Source organism: Eschrichtius robustus, chromosome 21 (genome assembly GCF_028021215.1).
Source record: "Eschrichtius robustus isolate mEscRob2 chromosome 21, mEscRob2.pri, whole genome shotgun sequence".
In the NCBI taxonomy this organism is placed as follows: Eukaryota; Metazoa; Chordata; class Mammalia; order Artiodactyla; family Eschrichtiidae; genus Eschrichtius; species Eschrichtius robustus.
The window spans coordinates 32,677,140-32,692,753 of record NC_090844.1 but is presented as its reverse complement, the minus strand read 5'-3'; the positions used below and the strand labels follow the sequence as shown (position 1 = coordinate 32,692,753).

General features: G+C 38.8%; 1 protein-coding gene and 1 pseudogene across 1 annotated transcript in view; one reads left to right on the top strand and one right to left on the bottom strand.

Annotated features, from left to right (window-relative positions):
• Positions 1 to 15,614, top strand: part of BAG4 (BAG cochaperone 4) — a 32,661-nt gene that overhangs the window by 12,799 nt on the left and 4,248 nt on the right. Inside the window, exon 2 of the mRNA XM_068531969.1 lies at positions 8,988 to 9,095. Coding sequence (XP_068388070.1) covers positions 8,988 to 9,095 — 108 coding nt within the window. The remainder of the gene's footprint in view (positions 1 to 8,987; positions 9,096 to 15,614) is intronic.
• LOC137756095 (origin recognition complex subunit 3 pseudogene) lies at positions 12,620 to 14,181 on the bottom strand (annotated as a pseudogene).

The window sequence follows — 15,614 nt, the reverse complement described above, 5'->3', positions numbered from 1 at the left end:
TAAAGAGAAGAGGTTAGGGGTATTAGAACCTGGAAACTTGGAAGAATGGCCTGGTATAGCTGGCACCGAGGAGGCACTGCCGAGCTGGTGCTGGTACCTGTGAGGGAGTTCTCGGGAAACCAGGAGTCTGCAGCCTCTGCTGACTGACACTGCCCCCAGGTTGAAGGGCTTTGCTGGGCTGGCACCGGCAGGAGTGGGAAGCCAGCGTGCAACCAGGAAGGAGCAAGTCCATTCTCCCCTCCTCTAACCTAGTGCCCCCTATTGGCAGAGCCAAATAGTAAGCAAGTGACAAAGAGAAATGTTTGCAGACTCCTGATGCTGCATCTCAGAGCCAGTTACAGAACGCGGTGTTTGGAGCTGAGGGCCAGTAGCTTAATAACTGGTACAGAAGTGACATTTGGGTGCTAGGTATACTGATTGCTGTTGTGTTGTCATTGCTTCTAGACCTTTCCAATGGACAGAGTTATATAAAATAAGTATTTAAAAAAAAATTTTATTGGAGTGAAGTTGATTTACAATGTTGTGAATAAGTATCAATATTTTAAAATAGAAAAATAAATAAGTTCATATTTGTGTTAATTCAAATTGAATGTCATAGATTATTTTTACTTCTTAGATTGTATTTATTACTTTTGTATGGAAAATTTTGGTTCCTAACAATATTAAGGTAATTACAAATACTTGTACAATCCTACAATAATATATAAAATAAGTTCAAAATAATGCCAGGTTGCAGCTCTGGCATGACAGCGTGAGGAGCTCTGTGGGCCCAGTCATCAGTGAAACTGGTGAAAAATATTTTTAAAAAACAACCAAATTAAAGTCTCTGGAAATGGTCTTAAGGAATTTAGCAAATGAAGAAACATTTATTTTAGAAAATTTACTCAAACTCGGTAAGAATAGTGAGATTCTGTGCCATCCTCCACCTCCCCCACCCCCCAACCCCCAGCTCAGTGAGACAGAAACTCCATTAGACTGGAGAGGCAAATAAAACAAAGTTTCTTCGCTCCCCAGGTCCCAGTCCTCCTGGGTGGGCAGCACATCGACATTGCTCATCTTGCCCCCAGCTACTGTTGCAGAGGCCACGTTCCAGGCAAGTGTGGCCAATAGTGGTGGTTCCTACCCATGCCCTGTCCCTACCTGTGGAATGGAGGCTTTACCTTGGGTAGGGCACTGCTGAGAACACTGGGGCTCTGATCACCCTTACCCTGGCTTGTAAGGCAAGCTGGGAAGGCCTGAGGCTACTGCCCTTTCCCCCCAGGTGCTCAGCTTTTAAAGCAGGGGTGTCTCTCAGAGAAGCACACCATTGTCCCCAACCCAACTGCAGAGTGTAGCTCAGACATTTTATCTGGAGGCAGACGCAGGCTGTAAAACCGGTAGCTCCTAATCTTTTCCCAAAGGAACTGACTTTATTTGCATCAGAATGTAGAGAAGCTGAAGCCAAAGGATGTTCTCAAAAACTGTGGAGGGTGTCGTGAAAGGCATTTGGGAGGAGATCAGTAGGTTCACTGCAGATACAGACCAGGCTGCGGGCCAGCCAGTTTGCTGGAGAGAACTAGGGAAACAGATCGCTGGGAGGGGCCCTCTGGGGTTGGAACACATCTCAAACACTGACTTTGGGAGGTGTCCCTTCCAAGGAACCCAGATTTGATTGGATCAGTTTGTAGAGCAATTTATGTCCCAAGTAAACAGTAAAGAAATTAGCTGGAAATTTGTGGAGCTTTAACAGCTAGGTGTGGTCAAGGAAAGATAGACATATATATACATATATATAATGCATATATTTATATATACTCATTAAAGAAATTAAAAAGCTGCATTAGAAAATATTCACTTAATGCAGAAGCAGTAAAGGAAGAATAGAGGAACAAAACCAAATATGAGATATAGAAAACAAAAAAATAAAATGGCAGGTGTAAATCCAACTATATCAATAATAACATCAAGTGTGAATAGATTAAACAATCCAATCAAAGACAGAGATTGTCAGACTGGATTGAAAAAAAGAAGATGCAACTATATGCTGTGTGAGATAATGGGAAAATATATATATATATATTGGTCTCTGCCCCAGGTTCCTGGTGTAGAGCTCCTGAAACCCTTGTAAATTCCTAAGTCATAAGAGCGCTAGGAGCATCTTTTGTTCTAGTATTTGGTGTGTGAACCTGGTTCCTGACACAGGGCTCCTGTATCCATTGGAGTTTCCTGGGTGACAGGAGTGTCTTTTATACTAATGAGGCAACTCTAGGTGTTTTCATGGATGGCTCCTGGATAGGGCTGGTCACCAGAAAGACCAACTCATGATTAGAAGCTTGGAATTTTCAGCCTCATTCCCCATTCTTCAGAGACTGGAGGGGGGTTGATCATGCCTACATGAGGAAGCCTCCATAAAAATCCCAATAGTATGGGGTTCAGAGAGCTTCCAGGTTGGTGAACACATTCACATATTGGGAGGGTGACACACCTAACTCCAAAGGGACAGAAGCTCTTGTGCTCAGGGCCCTCCCAGACCTTGCCCTATGTATCTATTCATCTGCCTGTTCATCTGTATCCTTTATCATATCGTTTAATAAATTGGTAAACTTAAGTAAGTATTTCCCTGAGGTCTTTGAGCTGTACTAGCAAATAAATCAAAGAAGGAGGAGATCATGAGAACCTCCAATCTGTAGCCGAGTCAGACATAAGTTATGGGTAATCTGGGGACCTACTACTTGCAATTGGCATCTGAAGTAAGGGGGGGTAGTCTCATGGGACTGAGCCCCTAACCCGTGGAATCTGATGCTATCTCCAGATAGAAAGTGTCAGAATTAAGTTGAATTGTGGAACACCCAGCTGGTGTTGCAAAATTGCTTGGTGTGGGGGAAAACCCCCCGACATCTGGTATCAGAAGTGTTCTGAGTGTGGTAACAGTGTGAGAATAAAGGAGAAACATAGGAATAGGAGGTTTTTCCTTCTCAGCTGTCTATAGGAGACATACTTCAGATTTAAAGACACAAATGGCTTGAAAGTAAAAAGATGGAAAAAGAAATATCATGCAAACTGTAGCTAGAGGAAAGCTGGAGTGGCTATGCTAATATCAGACAAAATAAACTTTAAAACAAAAAATGTTACTAGGGATAAAGAGGGACATGATAAAAAGGTCAATCCATCAGGAAGATATAACAATTATAAATATATATGTACCTAAGAACAAAATACACAAAGGAAAAGCTTACTGAAATAAAAGGAGAAATAGACAACTCAATAATAATAGAGACTTCAGTACCCCACTTTCAGTAATGGATGGAACAACTGGACATAAGATCAACAAGGAAATAGAAGATGTGAACAACACCGTAAACCAACTAGACCTACCAGACATCTATAGAACACTCCATTCATCAACAGAATATACATTCTTCTCAAGTGCACATGGAACATTCTCCAGGATAAACCATATACTAGCCATAAAACAAATATTAATAAATATAAAAGGATAGAAATATACAGAGTATGTTCTCCAAGTGTAATGTAATGAAATTAGAAATTAATAGCAGGAAAAACTTTGGAAAACTCATAAATATGTCAAAATTAAATAAAACAGTCCTAAAAGAACCAGCAAGTCGAGGAATAAATCAAAAGGGAAATAAAAAAATACTTTGAGATGAATGAAAATGAAGACATAACATACCAAAACTTATGAGATGCAGCTAAGGTAGTAGTGCTTAGAGGGAAATTTATAGTCATAAGTGCCAGTATTAAGAAAGAAGAATGATCTCAAATCAAGAACGAATCTTCCATCTCAAGACACTGGAAAAAATGAACCAACCAAACCTGAAGCAAGCAGGAGGAAGAAAATAATAAAAATAAGAGTGGAAATGAATTAATAGAGAATAGAAGAACCATAGATGAAATCAATGCAACTAAAGGCTGGTTCTTTGAAAAGATCAACAAAATTGATGAGCCTTTAGCTAGATTGAACCAGAAAAAAAAGAGAGAAGACTCAGATTACTAGAATCAGAAATGAAAGAGGGGACGTTACTACTGATCTTACAGAAATAAAAAGGATTATAATGGAATATTATGACTAATTGTATGCCAATAAATTAAGTACCTTAGATGAAGTGGACAATTCCTAGAAAGATACAAACTACCGAAACTAACTCAAGAAGAAATAGGAAATCTGAATGGATCTACCAAATATTTAAAGAACTGACACCTATTCTTCACAAACTCTTCTAAAAAACAGAAGAGGAGAGAATACTTCTGAACTCATTCTGTGAAGCCATTATTACCCTGAGAGGAAAACTAGGCAAAGACATCACAAGAAAAGAAAATACAGACCAATATCTCTTATGAATATGGATGTGCAAAAATCCACAAAAAAAACCTAGTGAACTGAATACAGCAATGTATAAAAAGAATTATGTACCATGACCTAATAGGATTTATTCCAGGAACGCATGGTTGGTTTAATATCTGAAAATCAATTAATGTAATACACCATATCATTCAAATAAAAAACAAAACCCCTATGATTACCTCAATAGATGTTGAAAAAGCATTTGGCAAAATCCAAAACGTTTTCATGATAAAAACACTCTAGGAATTCAAGGAAATTTCCTCAACCTGATAAAAGACATCTGTGAAACACCCACAGCCAACCTCATATTGAATGATGAAAGACTGGATGCTTTCCCTTAAAATCAGGAACAAGACAAGGACATCTGCTCTTGCCACTTTTATTCAGTATTGTACTGAAGGTTCTAGCAAGGGCAACCGGGCAAGAAAAAGAAATTAAAAGGCATACATAACCTATATGTCTACATGGAATAGAATTGAGAGTGTCTATGGTCAGTTGATTTTTTAAAAAATTTATTTATTTTACTTATATTTATTTTTGGTTGCGTTGGGTCTTCGTTGCTGCGCGCGGGCTTTCTCTAGTTGTGGTGCGTGGGGGGCTACTCTACGTTGCGGTGCGCAGGCTTCTTACTGCTGTGGCTTCTCTTGTTGCAGAGCACGGGCTCTAGGCGTATGGGCTTCAGTCGTTGTGGCTCATGGGCTCTAGAGCGCAGGCTCAGTAGGTGTGGCACACGGGCTTAGTTGCTCCGTGGCCTGTGGGATCTTCCCGGACCAGGGCTTGAACCCATGTCCCCTGCATTGGCAGGCAGATTCTTAACCACTGCACCACGAGGGAAGCCCGTCAGTTGATTTTTGACAAGGATGCTAAGACCATTCAATGGAGGGAAAAAGTCTATGGCACAACATATGGTACCATGACAACTGGATAGCCACATACAAAGAATAAAGTTGGACCCTTACACCATATATAAAAATTAACTCAAGGGACTTCCCTGGTGATCCAGTGGTTAAGAATCCATCTTGCAATGCAGTGGACGCCGGTTCGATCCCTGGTCAGGGAACTAAGATCCCACATGCCGTGGGGCAGCTGAGCCTGCGTGCCACAACTAGAGAGCCCGAGTGCCACAACTAGAGAGCCCACGCGCTCTGGAGCCCATGCGCCACAACGAGGAGCCCACGTACCACAGGGAAAGATCCCACGTGCCGCAGCTAAGACCCGATGCAGCCAAAAAATAAATAATATTAAAAAAATTAACTCAAAATAGGTCATAGACCTAAATGTAAGAACTAAAACTATAAAACTCTTAGAAGAAAACATAGGGATAAATCTTCACTTCTTTGGATTTGGCAATGGTTTCCTAGATAAGATGCCAAAAGCACAACCAACAGAATAAAAAATAGACAGATTGGACTTCGTCAAAATTAAGAACTTTTATAATTCAAGGGACATGATCAAGAAAGTGAAAAGAAAGGAAATGCTTGCAAATCAGATATCAGAAAAAGGACTTGTATCTAGAATATATAAAGAGCCCTTGAGACTGAACAACAAAAATATAAATAACCCAATTTAAAAATGGGCAAAACATCTGAATAGACAGTTCTCTAAAGAAGGTGTACAAATGGCCAATGAGCACATGAAGAAATGCTCAACATCATTGGTCCTCAGGGAACTGCAAATAAAAATCACAGTGAGATACGACTTCACACACACTAGGATGACTATAAAAACAAGCAAAACCACAGAAAAAAACAGGTATTGGTGAGGAGATAGAGAAATTAGAACCCTTATACTTAGCTGATGGGAATATAAAATGGTTCAGCTTCTTTGGAAAACAAATGCCAGTTTTTTAAATTGTTAGAGTTACTGTATGACCCAGCAATTCCGCTTCTAGGTATATAGCCAAGAGAACTGAAAACATATGTCCACATAAAATGTTATTCGTGAATGTTTATAGCATCATTATTCATAATAGCCAAAAAGTGGCAACAATCCAAATGCCCAGAATGGATAAGCAAAATGTGATATTTGTATACAATGGAATATTTTTTGGCTGCAAAAAGGAATGAAGCGCTGATACATGCTACAACATAGTTGAACCTCAAAAACATGCTAAGTGAAAGAAGCCAGCCACCAGATATCACATATTATATGATTCCATTTATATGAAATACCCAGAGTAGGCAAATCTATAGAGATAGAAAGTAGATTAGTGGTGGTGTAGGACTGTGGGAATGACAGATAGGAGGGTATAGCCAAAGGGTTTTCTTTTTCAGGTTTTGAAATGTTCTAAAATTGGTTGTGATGATCACACATATCTCTATAGTATATCTATGGATATACTAAAAATCATTGACTCCGACAATTTTAAATGAGCGAATTGTATGGTAGTGAATTATATCTCAATAAAGCTGTTAATATAAATAATAATATCAATATTATGACTAACAGTTCCCTAATGGATGCAGTTTAGGTTTCTTTGCAGTTCATCTGGTCTTTAGAATATATTCCACTAAGTGTGTACAGTCAAAGTAAGATGATTTAAAAGTCATTAGAAATAATTCTTTTTTCTGTATGGTTACGTTACCAATTTGATGTTCAGTCATCTCATCAGTTGATTTTTCCTGTAGTAAAAAACAACTCCAAGAGTTGCGGCTTACAACAATGAATATTTATTTCTTGCTTTTGTTCTGTGATGTCACTGCAGAGGCTCATCTCCAGGTCTGGGTTGGGTTCAAGTTTGTTCATGTGTTTTTTGTTCTGGGACTCAGGCTGAAATGACAGCTCCTATATGGGATTTGCTAGTCCATGGTGGAGGGCAGGAGTGCAAATGGGTTCCTAGAATTTGCATTAATTCCTAAATCCTTTGTTTAAAACTGGCATGCTGTCACTTACCCATATTTGTTGGTTTTGCATACAAGGTTAAATTACATTTAAAAAAATATGTGAATTTATACCTGTTCCTCCAATTCAATTCATATTAAGTATAATATGAGATAAAGTTATCATATTAACTGATAAAGTTATCAGTTGAAAACTGAGGGGTAGGATAAGAGGATACTGGAGATTTGACGGGACAAGAAGGTGAAATAGTTGTTCTATGAGTGGGATGAACATACTGAGGAAGGGTAGTGTAGTTGCTAGGCAGTGCTGAGTGTCTGCTTGTGTGAAACCAGAGAGCTTGTGTTTCTCTCCACCGATATTTAGGTGAAGTACAGATGTGGAATCAGTGGATAATCGGGTTTAAACTGGGTTAGGCTTTTGCAGGTGAGAACATCCGAGGGAAAGAGTGGTAAGGGATTTAAGGTGTTGAGAAGCTGAGTAAGGAAGGAGTGAGGACAGGGTGGGTGGAGAGGTAGTAAAAATGTGTGGGGTACTTTGGAGGATCAGTAGAAAAGGACAGAAACCAAGGAAGTTCTGGGGATTTAGGTGTTAGTTCACCGCTGCTGGAGTGAGTCAGCTTCAACTCTGGTCTTTTCACCTCTTTAATTAAGATTCAAATTCTTGGTAGAGAGAAATCAATTAATTATTCAAATACCACTTAACCGGGGGAAGAAGGCGGGGTGGGGGGGGGTGCGGGTGGAGATTGGTCAGGGGAATTTGCCTGATTGAGAAATTTGGTTGTTAGGATCTGAAGTTGCTAGTTTCTATATTGCTCTAGTTGCTGTATTATGTAAGGGAGATGTTACTTGCCCAGCTTGTATAATGTCATGTGGAATAATTGCATGCTTTGAAAACAAAGTATTATGAAACTGGTAAGTAGTGCAGTTAAGCTCAGATGGTGATAATTAAATTCTCAGAGACTACAACTGCCAGTGAATTCCTTTGTGAAACCATATTTGAAGATTTGAAGATCCTCTTTAAGCTTAAAATTAAACTATAAAGCTCAAAGCAAAATAACTCAACTCATGGGATGACAAATGTATATATTAAAACAGCCTGAAAAGTTTTGAGTTGTTCTAGTTTCTTATCAGAGTGTATTGGCTTATTGAAAATGATTGCACTAACTTTTTGAGGTGAAGTGAAAGCTGTAGAGATTAATGCCATACCTAGATTTTCTCCTCGGAGTGGTAATTATTCTACATAATTCCTGATCCCGAGTTAGTTGTGGGCTGCCAGCAGAAACCTTAGCCATAGCAGAAAGTAGAGGAATATGAAAAAACTAGGGTGTGGCCAGGCAAAGAAGTTGAGTATTGAAGGTGTATGCATTTGAAGTAAAGTTTAGTAGTAAAATATTACTTCAAGTTTCAAAGTTGTTGAGATAGGTAAGTATTATACTACTCTTCTTAACAATGGCAAATAACTGTAATTGTGCTGCACTAATTAAATTAGTAGTGATGGGTTAGTGATTGGAGCAGGATAAAGGAATTGAATGTCTCTGGTTTTGCTAATTAACTTGACATAGTAGATATATCATTTGTTATAACTGGCATAATGCACAAGAATACTTAATAATTGCTTTGTTCTAGGGCAAGTGATTGACCATGTATCTGCATCAATTTTAATAATGAGTGATTTTAGAGTGGGGTTCCATTGCTTTTTGTCTATTGCCTATTTTTTTTTTGATACTTACACCTGCCTCTATCAACTTTTCAGAATGATGTAAGGATGTTAGTAAAAGTGAATTCATTTTCCTTTTTGTCCTTAGGAGCAGCCACCGTATCCTAGCTACAATTCCAACTATTGGAATTCTCCTGCCCGACCTCGGGCTCCTTACCCAAGTACATATCCTGTAAGACCGGAAATGCAAGGCCAGGTAGGGTCTAAAATTGACAGACTTTCTGAATTTTTTCTTAATGAGTCGATTTATTTTCAGAACCTGTGGAGATTTCATAGTGAAGATGTGTGGGCTTTTGTTATATAATGCATTCTATCTTAATCATTTTAATGTTTTTAGCTCAGAGATAAGGAAATATCTAGGCAGATACTACCTATAGCAAAGGTAGCTTGATGCATGATAGATTATTTCTCAGGACCTGGAAACAACAAACGCAAAATGTACTTATTTCTAAAAATTTGACCTTTTATGGAGCTATAATTGACATATAACATTATATTAGTTTCAGGTGTACAGTGTAAAGGTTCAGTATTTGTATACTTTCCAGAATGATCGCCACAGAAGTCTAGTTAACATCTGTCACCATACAGTTACAAAGTTTTGTTTCTTGTGATGAAAACTTTTAAGATATACTCTCTTAGTAATTTTCAAATATACTGTACAATATGTTAACTATAGTTACCAGGCTGTACATTACATGCTATGATTTACTTATTTTATAGCTGGAAATTTGTACCTTTTGACCCCCTTTACCCGTTCCTGCACCCCAAGCCACTGCTCCACCTCTGGCAGCCACCAGTTTGTTTTCTGTATCTATGAGTTGGCTTTTTTTGTTTTTTAGATTCCACATATAAATGAGATCTTATGGTATTTGTCTGTGTCTGACACTTCATTTAGCATAATGCCCTCAAGGTCCATCCATGTTGTCCCAATGGCTAGATTTCCTTCTCTTTTATGGTTGAATAATACTCCATTGTGTGTGTGTGTGTGTGTATATATATATATATATATATATATATATATCACATTATCTTCATCCATTCATCCAGTGATGGACACTTAGGGTGTTTCCATGTCTTGGCTGTTGTAAATAGTGCCGCAGTGAACATGGGGTGCAGATATCTTTTCGAGTTAGTGTTTTTGTTTCCCGTGAATATATATTCCAGAAGTGGAATTGCTGGATCATATGGTAATTCTGTTTTTAATTTTTTGAGGCACCTCCATACTGTTTTCCACAGTAGCTGTACCAGTTTCCATTCCCATCAACAGTACACAAGGGTTTCCTTTTCTCAACATTCTCATCCAATACTTATTTCTTGTCTTTTTGAGAATAGCCATTCTAACCGGTGTGAGGTTGTATCTCGTTGTGGTTTTGATTTGCACTTCCTGATGATTAGTGATGTTGAGCACCTTTTCATGTACCTGTTGGCCATCTTGTATGTCTTTGGAAAAATGTCTATTCAGATCCTCTGCCCATTTTTTAAATCAGATTGTTTGATTTTTTGCTATTGAGTTGTATGAGTTCTTTATATATTAACCCCTTAACTTATCAGATATATGATTTGCAAATATTTTCTTCCATTCAGTAGGTTGCCTTTCTTTTTTTTTTTTAATTAATTAATTAATTAAATTAATTATTTTTTGGCTGCTTTGGGTCTTCATTGCTGCGTGCGGACTTTCTCTACTTGCGGTGAGCGAGGGCTACTCTTCGTTGCAGTGTGTGGGCTACTCTTCGTTGCGGTGGGCAGGCTTCTCATTGTGGTGGCTTCTCTAGGCGCACGGGCTCAGTAGTTGTGGCTCACGGGCTCTAGAGCACAGGCTCGGTAGTTGTGGCGCACGGGCTTAGTTGCTCTGCGGCATGTGGGATCTTCCCGGACCAGGGCTCGAACCCGTGCCCCTGCATTGGCAAGCGGATTCTTAACCATTGCGCCACCAGGGAAGCCCTGGCTTTCATTTTGTTGATCGTTTCCTTTGCTATGTAGAAGCTTTTTAGTTTGATGTAATCCCACTTTTTAATTTTGCTTTTGTTGCCTTTGCTTTTGTTGATAAAAATTTTGACTTCTTATGACAAATATTAAATTTAAAATATTTCAAGCATTCTGAAAGAGTGCAGAAAATATGTACATTGTTTTTTATCTAGCTCCTAGCTTTGTCAGTTTTTAAGTTTCAGATTTTTAAAAAGAAGTAAAATAAATACAGTTGAAGCCCCATATAACACTTCTTTCCATTTCTTAGTTATATTAACTGTCTCATATGTGTTTTTATGCTTTTGCTACTTATATATGCATTTTTATAGTATTATTTAACATGATTTTGAACTTGATATGAGTGGTCTAGTACTAGCATTCTCCTGCAGCTTGCTTTTCTTTAACTCAACATTGTTTTTCTCTTTTCTATTGTACAACATATGAGACAAGCATTTCCCTAGTGTATGGAATTGGTGGGTTTGGATATGTACATCTTTATTTAATATAGCCAAATTACTTTTCACAATGGTTGCCAATGAGGAAATGAATTTTTCAATTTCAGCACAAAAGGCAGCTGGGATTTTCATTGGGATTGCATATAGATCAATTTGGAGAGTAGCATGCGTTACTTTTACAGTTAATGTGAGAGGAAGACAGAACTCAAAGCCATGAGTCACAATTTTTTTCAGCAATGTTAATTTGTCTGATTTCATCAATTGTTCCTATTGATAAAGATTATTTTTGGGGACTTCCCTGGTGGCGCAGTGGTTAAGAATCCGCCTGCCAATGCAGGGACACGGGTTCGATCCCTGGTCTGGGAAGATGCCACATCCACAGAGCAACTAAGCCCGTGCACCACAACTACTGAGCCTGCGCTCTAGAGCCCGTGAGCCACAAGTACTGAGCCCACGCGCCACAACTACTGAAGCCCACGCTCCTAGAGCCCATGCTCCACAACAACAGAAGCCACTGCAATGAGAAGCCCGCGTACTGCAATGAAGTGTAGCCCCTGCCAGCCTCAACTAGAAAAAAGCCCACATGCAGCAACGAAGACTCAACGCAGCCAAATAAAAAAGGGAGTCAACATATTAAAAAAAAAAAGATTATTTTTGGAGATGACATCCCCCCCTTTAGATAAAGGCATTTATTACATGTATATATTACATATATTCAAGAAAGATTCACTTTTAATTTAGTGATGACTTTTTGAAAGCAACAGCAATAATGTGAGAGAGCTTTTAGATACAAAAATTGTTGGATTCTAAACCCAAAGGCATCTAGACATTTGCTTGTATGGGATTAGCACACGTGTATTTTCTGGTGAAGCATCACATGGGGATTATACATTTATCTTCTGACCAAAACAGACTCCTGTAGTGGTATGTAGATATGACTGGCTTCCTTTTTTAAAAATTGAATGGTTTCACTCCTTTGCCTTCTATCTGCCGCCTCATGTGAGCTTTGCCACATGATCACTCTTCTCTTATAAACCGGGAGTGCGTAATTTCATGCACTTTCCCCCGGTAATGTGGAATGTATATCCGTTTCTTCAGAATCGATGAATGTTGGGAGGGCCCCTGAGCAGTCCCCAAAGCTGATTAGACTGTTGTGTTCAGGTGCAGTCTATGTGCTACGCAGGAGCAGGGGACAGTCTTTGAAATACAGCTTTCCTCATTTTCAGCTCATAGTAAGGATTGTTGAGGAGCACGTCAGACGGTTTGTGGCGCGGGTTTGGGCCGCATGCAGTAAACCAGCTCAGGACAGAAGGTTTGGTCTCACCAGACTGTTGATGAAATTCACGAGGTATTTTCTGAGTCCTTCAAACTAAGATTGCTTCTTATTTGCTTTTAACGCCTTCATTTGCATCAATGACTGTCTTCTGAAGCCCCAGAAGTATTTTCGTTCTCTTTGGCCTCTGTATCAGGGCTTTGAAACTGGGCCAAGAACTCCTGTGTTTTCTTTGCCATGCTGCCAGGCTACTCTTCAGAAGACTTAAAAACTTTGAACATTTCTGAACTGTGATCATAAGCTCATCCTTAGTCAACGTGTGTAGCAACTGCAAGGCTAACGTATGTTCTTCCGACGCTGATCATTTGTAGACATGCATGTTGTAGCTCTGATCCATTGACCCAGTGGGTACTTGGGAAAAGCATGATAAATACACAGGTTCTCTAGTAATGATTGTGGTGGGGTGTTTTTGTTTAAAATCCTCTCATTGGTCATGAATGCAAATTGTTTTTCTAAAGCTTCTTTTCCTCGTATCTAAAGGATGAAAGATGGATGTTTTCACATTGATTTTCTGATAAAGAAGATAACTCCCTTGGGTTCTGGGAGATTACACCACAGAACACTGAGTACCTGGGAATAGAAATGCTCTAAGAAAGAAAACTGAAGTCCTCTTATAATGTTCTGAATTGAGAAATCATGATACAAAAGGACTTTCATCAGAACCTATAACACCTTTTCATTTAATTTAAAGGGGACCTGGGTTGTAAAGTACAGCTTATTAAGTACTGTGGTTTGGAGCTCCTGTGAGACAAAAATTGGAATAGTTCTATAAGGAGAGATACTGCATGAGGAAGTAACCAGTGGATGATAATAGATTTGACAATTCCAGAAATGAGTATTAGTAGAAACTCAAGTTGATGTCCACTGCTGATAATTATGAAGTCTTGGAGTACTTTTGTGGTGAAGCCTTCCATGTTTTTCAAGATAAGCACAGCAGGAGGAATTGTGGTGTTGCTAATGGAGAAAAAGTTTTTTTTCCCACTTGGATTGAGTCTGTTTGCTGTTTGATATTCATGTACCAAATGGAAAGGGAATCTGTTGAACAAGTGTATCACTTCCTGAGTGAGAGACCTGATCAGTTTTCTCCTCTTTGGATTCTATATCTATAAACAGTCCATCAATTGTAAAACCAACTTTTGGAAGAAGTATTACCTCCTGGATAATCTTTAGCTTGCAATGAGACATCATATGGTGTGACATGATTCTGACTTTTGAATGCTAAGTCATATTTACATTTACCTCTAGAACAAGAGCAGCACTTGGGATATTTTTTGAGTTTTAAGAGCTCCAGTCTCTTGATTTCTTCTGGAATCCAGAATGAGACTTCTACAGAAATTCAATGACTATCAAAGATTTTGTTTAATTCTTCTTGCAGTTGCTCAGTTTCAGATTTTCTGTTGCCATATCAGCTGACAAGTTTCAAATCACAGCTTGCTATCCTTAGATACAAATTTCCCTTCATGAAAATAGTCTACTTGGACATAGATGGAAGTAGCTATGGTCCAAGCAGCCCACCAGTTTCTAGACATACTTGGGATTTCATGACTTTTTTTTTTTTTTTTTTTGGCTGCACCGCACTGCATGCTGGATCTTAGTTCCCCGACCAGGGATCGAACCCATCATGACATTTTTAATAGCATAATTTTTTTTACTATAAAATACAACTTTATTACTAAACATTTGGGAAATAAAAGGGAGAAAAAACACTAATTCTGTCATCCTAATATATCCATATTTTGGTAAATTTGTTTTCAGCCTTTTCCCTATCATATTTACACAGCTTTACATATGCCTTTTAATATGACAACTCATTTTACATATGCCTTTTAATATGACTTTTCATTTATCGTATGTACTTTACATGTTATAGGGTGAAATAACAGGAACTTTTTTTTAATAGTAAGGAAATTTTCAAACATAATCCAAAGTAACGAGAATAGTGCAATAATCTCCCATGTACCCATTACTCAGCTTCAACAAGTATCAATACATGGCCATCATGTTTCATTTATATATCCTTAGAGTATTTTGAAGCAAATTCCAGACATCATGTTATGTCTCTTGTAAATACTTAAGCATGTATCTTTAAGATATAAGGAAGCTTTAAAGACATTACCACAATGCCATTAAAGGAAAAAAAACCCAAATAATTCTCTAATATCATTAGATGTCTGGTCAGTTCTAACAGTGAGTTTTTTTAAATTAATTAATTTATTTTGTTATTTTTTTGGCTGCGTTGGGTCTTCGTTGCTGTGCGCGGGCTTTCTCTAGTTGTGGCGAGTGTGGGCTACTCTTCGTTAAGATGCGTGGGCTTCTCGTTGCGGAGCACAGGCTCTAGGTGCGCAGGCTTCAGTAGCTGTGGCACAAGGGCTCAGTAGTTGTGTCTCGCGGACTCTAGAGCGCAGGCCCTGTAGTTGTGGCGCATGGGCTTAGTTGCTCCGTGGCATGTGGGATCTTCCCAGACCAGGGCTCGAACCCATGTCCCCTGCATTGGCAGGCGGATTCTTAACCACTGTGCCACCAGGGAAGTCCCTAACAGTGAGTTTTTAAGACAGAATAAAATTTCCTCAATGAATAGCCTATAGTCTACTTAATCATTCCATCAGTACGGGACGGTTAGGTTGTTTACAGTTCTGCGTGATGGTGAATCATGCTGTGATGAACAAATTCATGCCTATAATTTTTTCTCTAGTTGAATAATTTCCTTAGGAAGGATTTCTAGAATTTGAATAACAGAGCAAAAAGTCACATGATTTTTTTTTAATCAAGTCTTCAGCTGTATATGTTGCATAAGGGATTGTTTGGTTAGGCACAGCAGCCTGTAGGCAGAAGACTTGATTAGCCTCACAGTGGCTGCTCAGGGAATGCCTGGCTGGATTTTCCCTCACCCCTGTCCCTGCACGGAATTCTTTGGCCATGTGGTGATAGTAGCCTGTCTTTTATCCTCTTGCCATAAAACTGT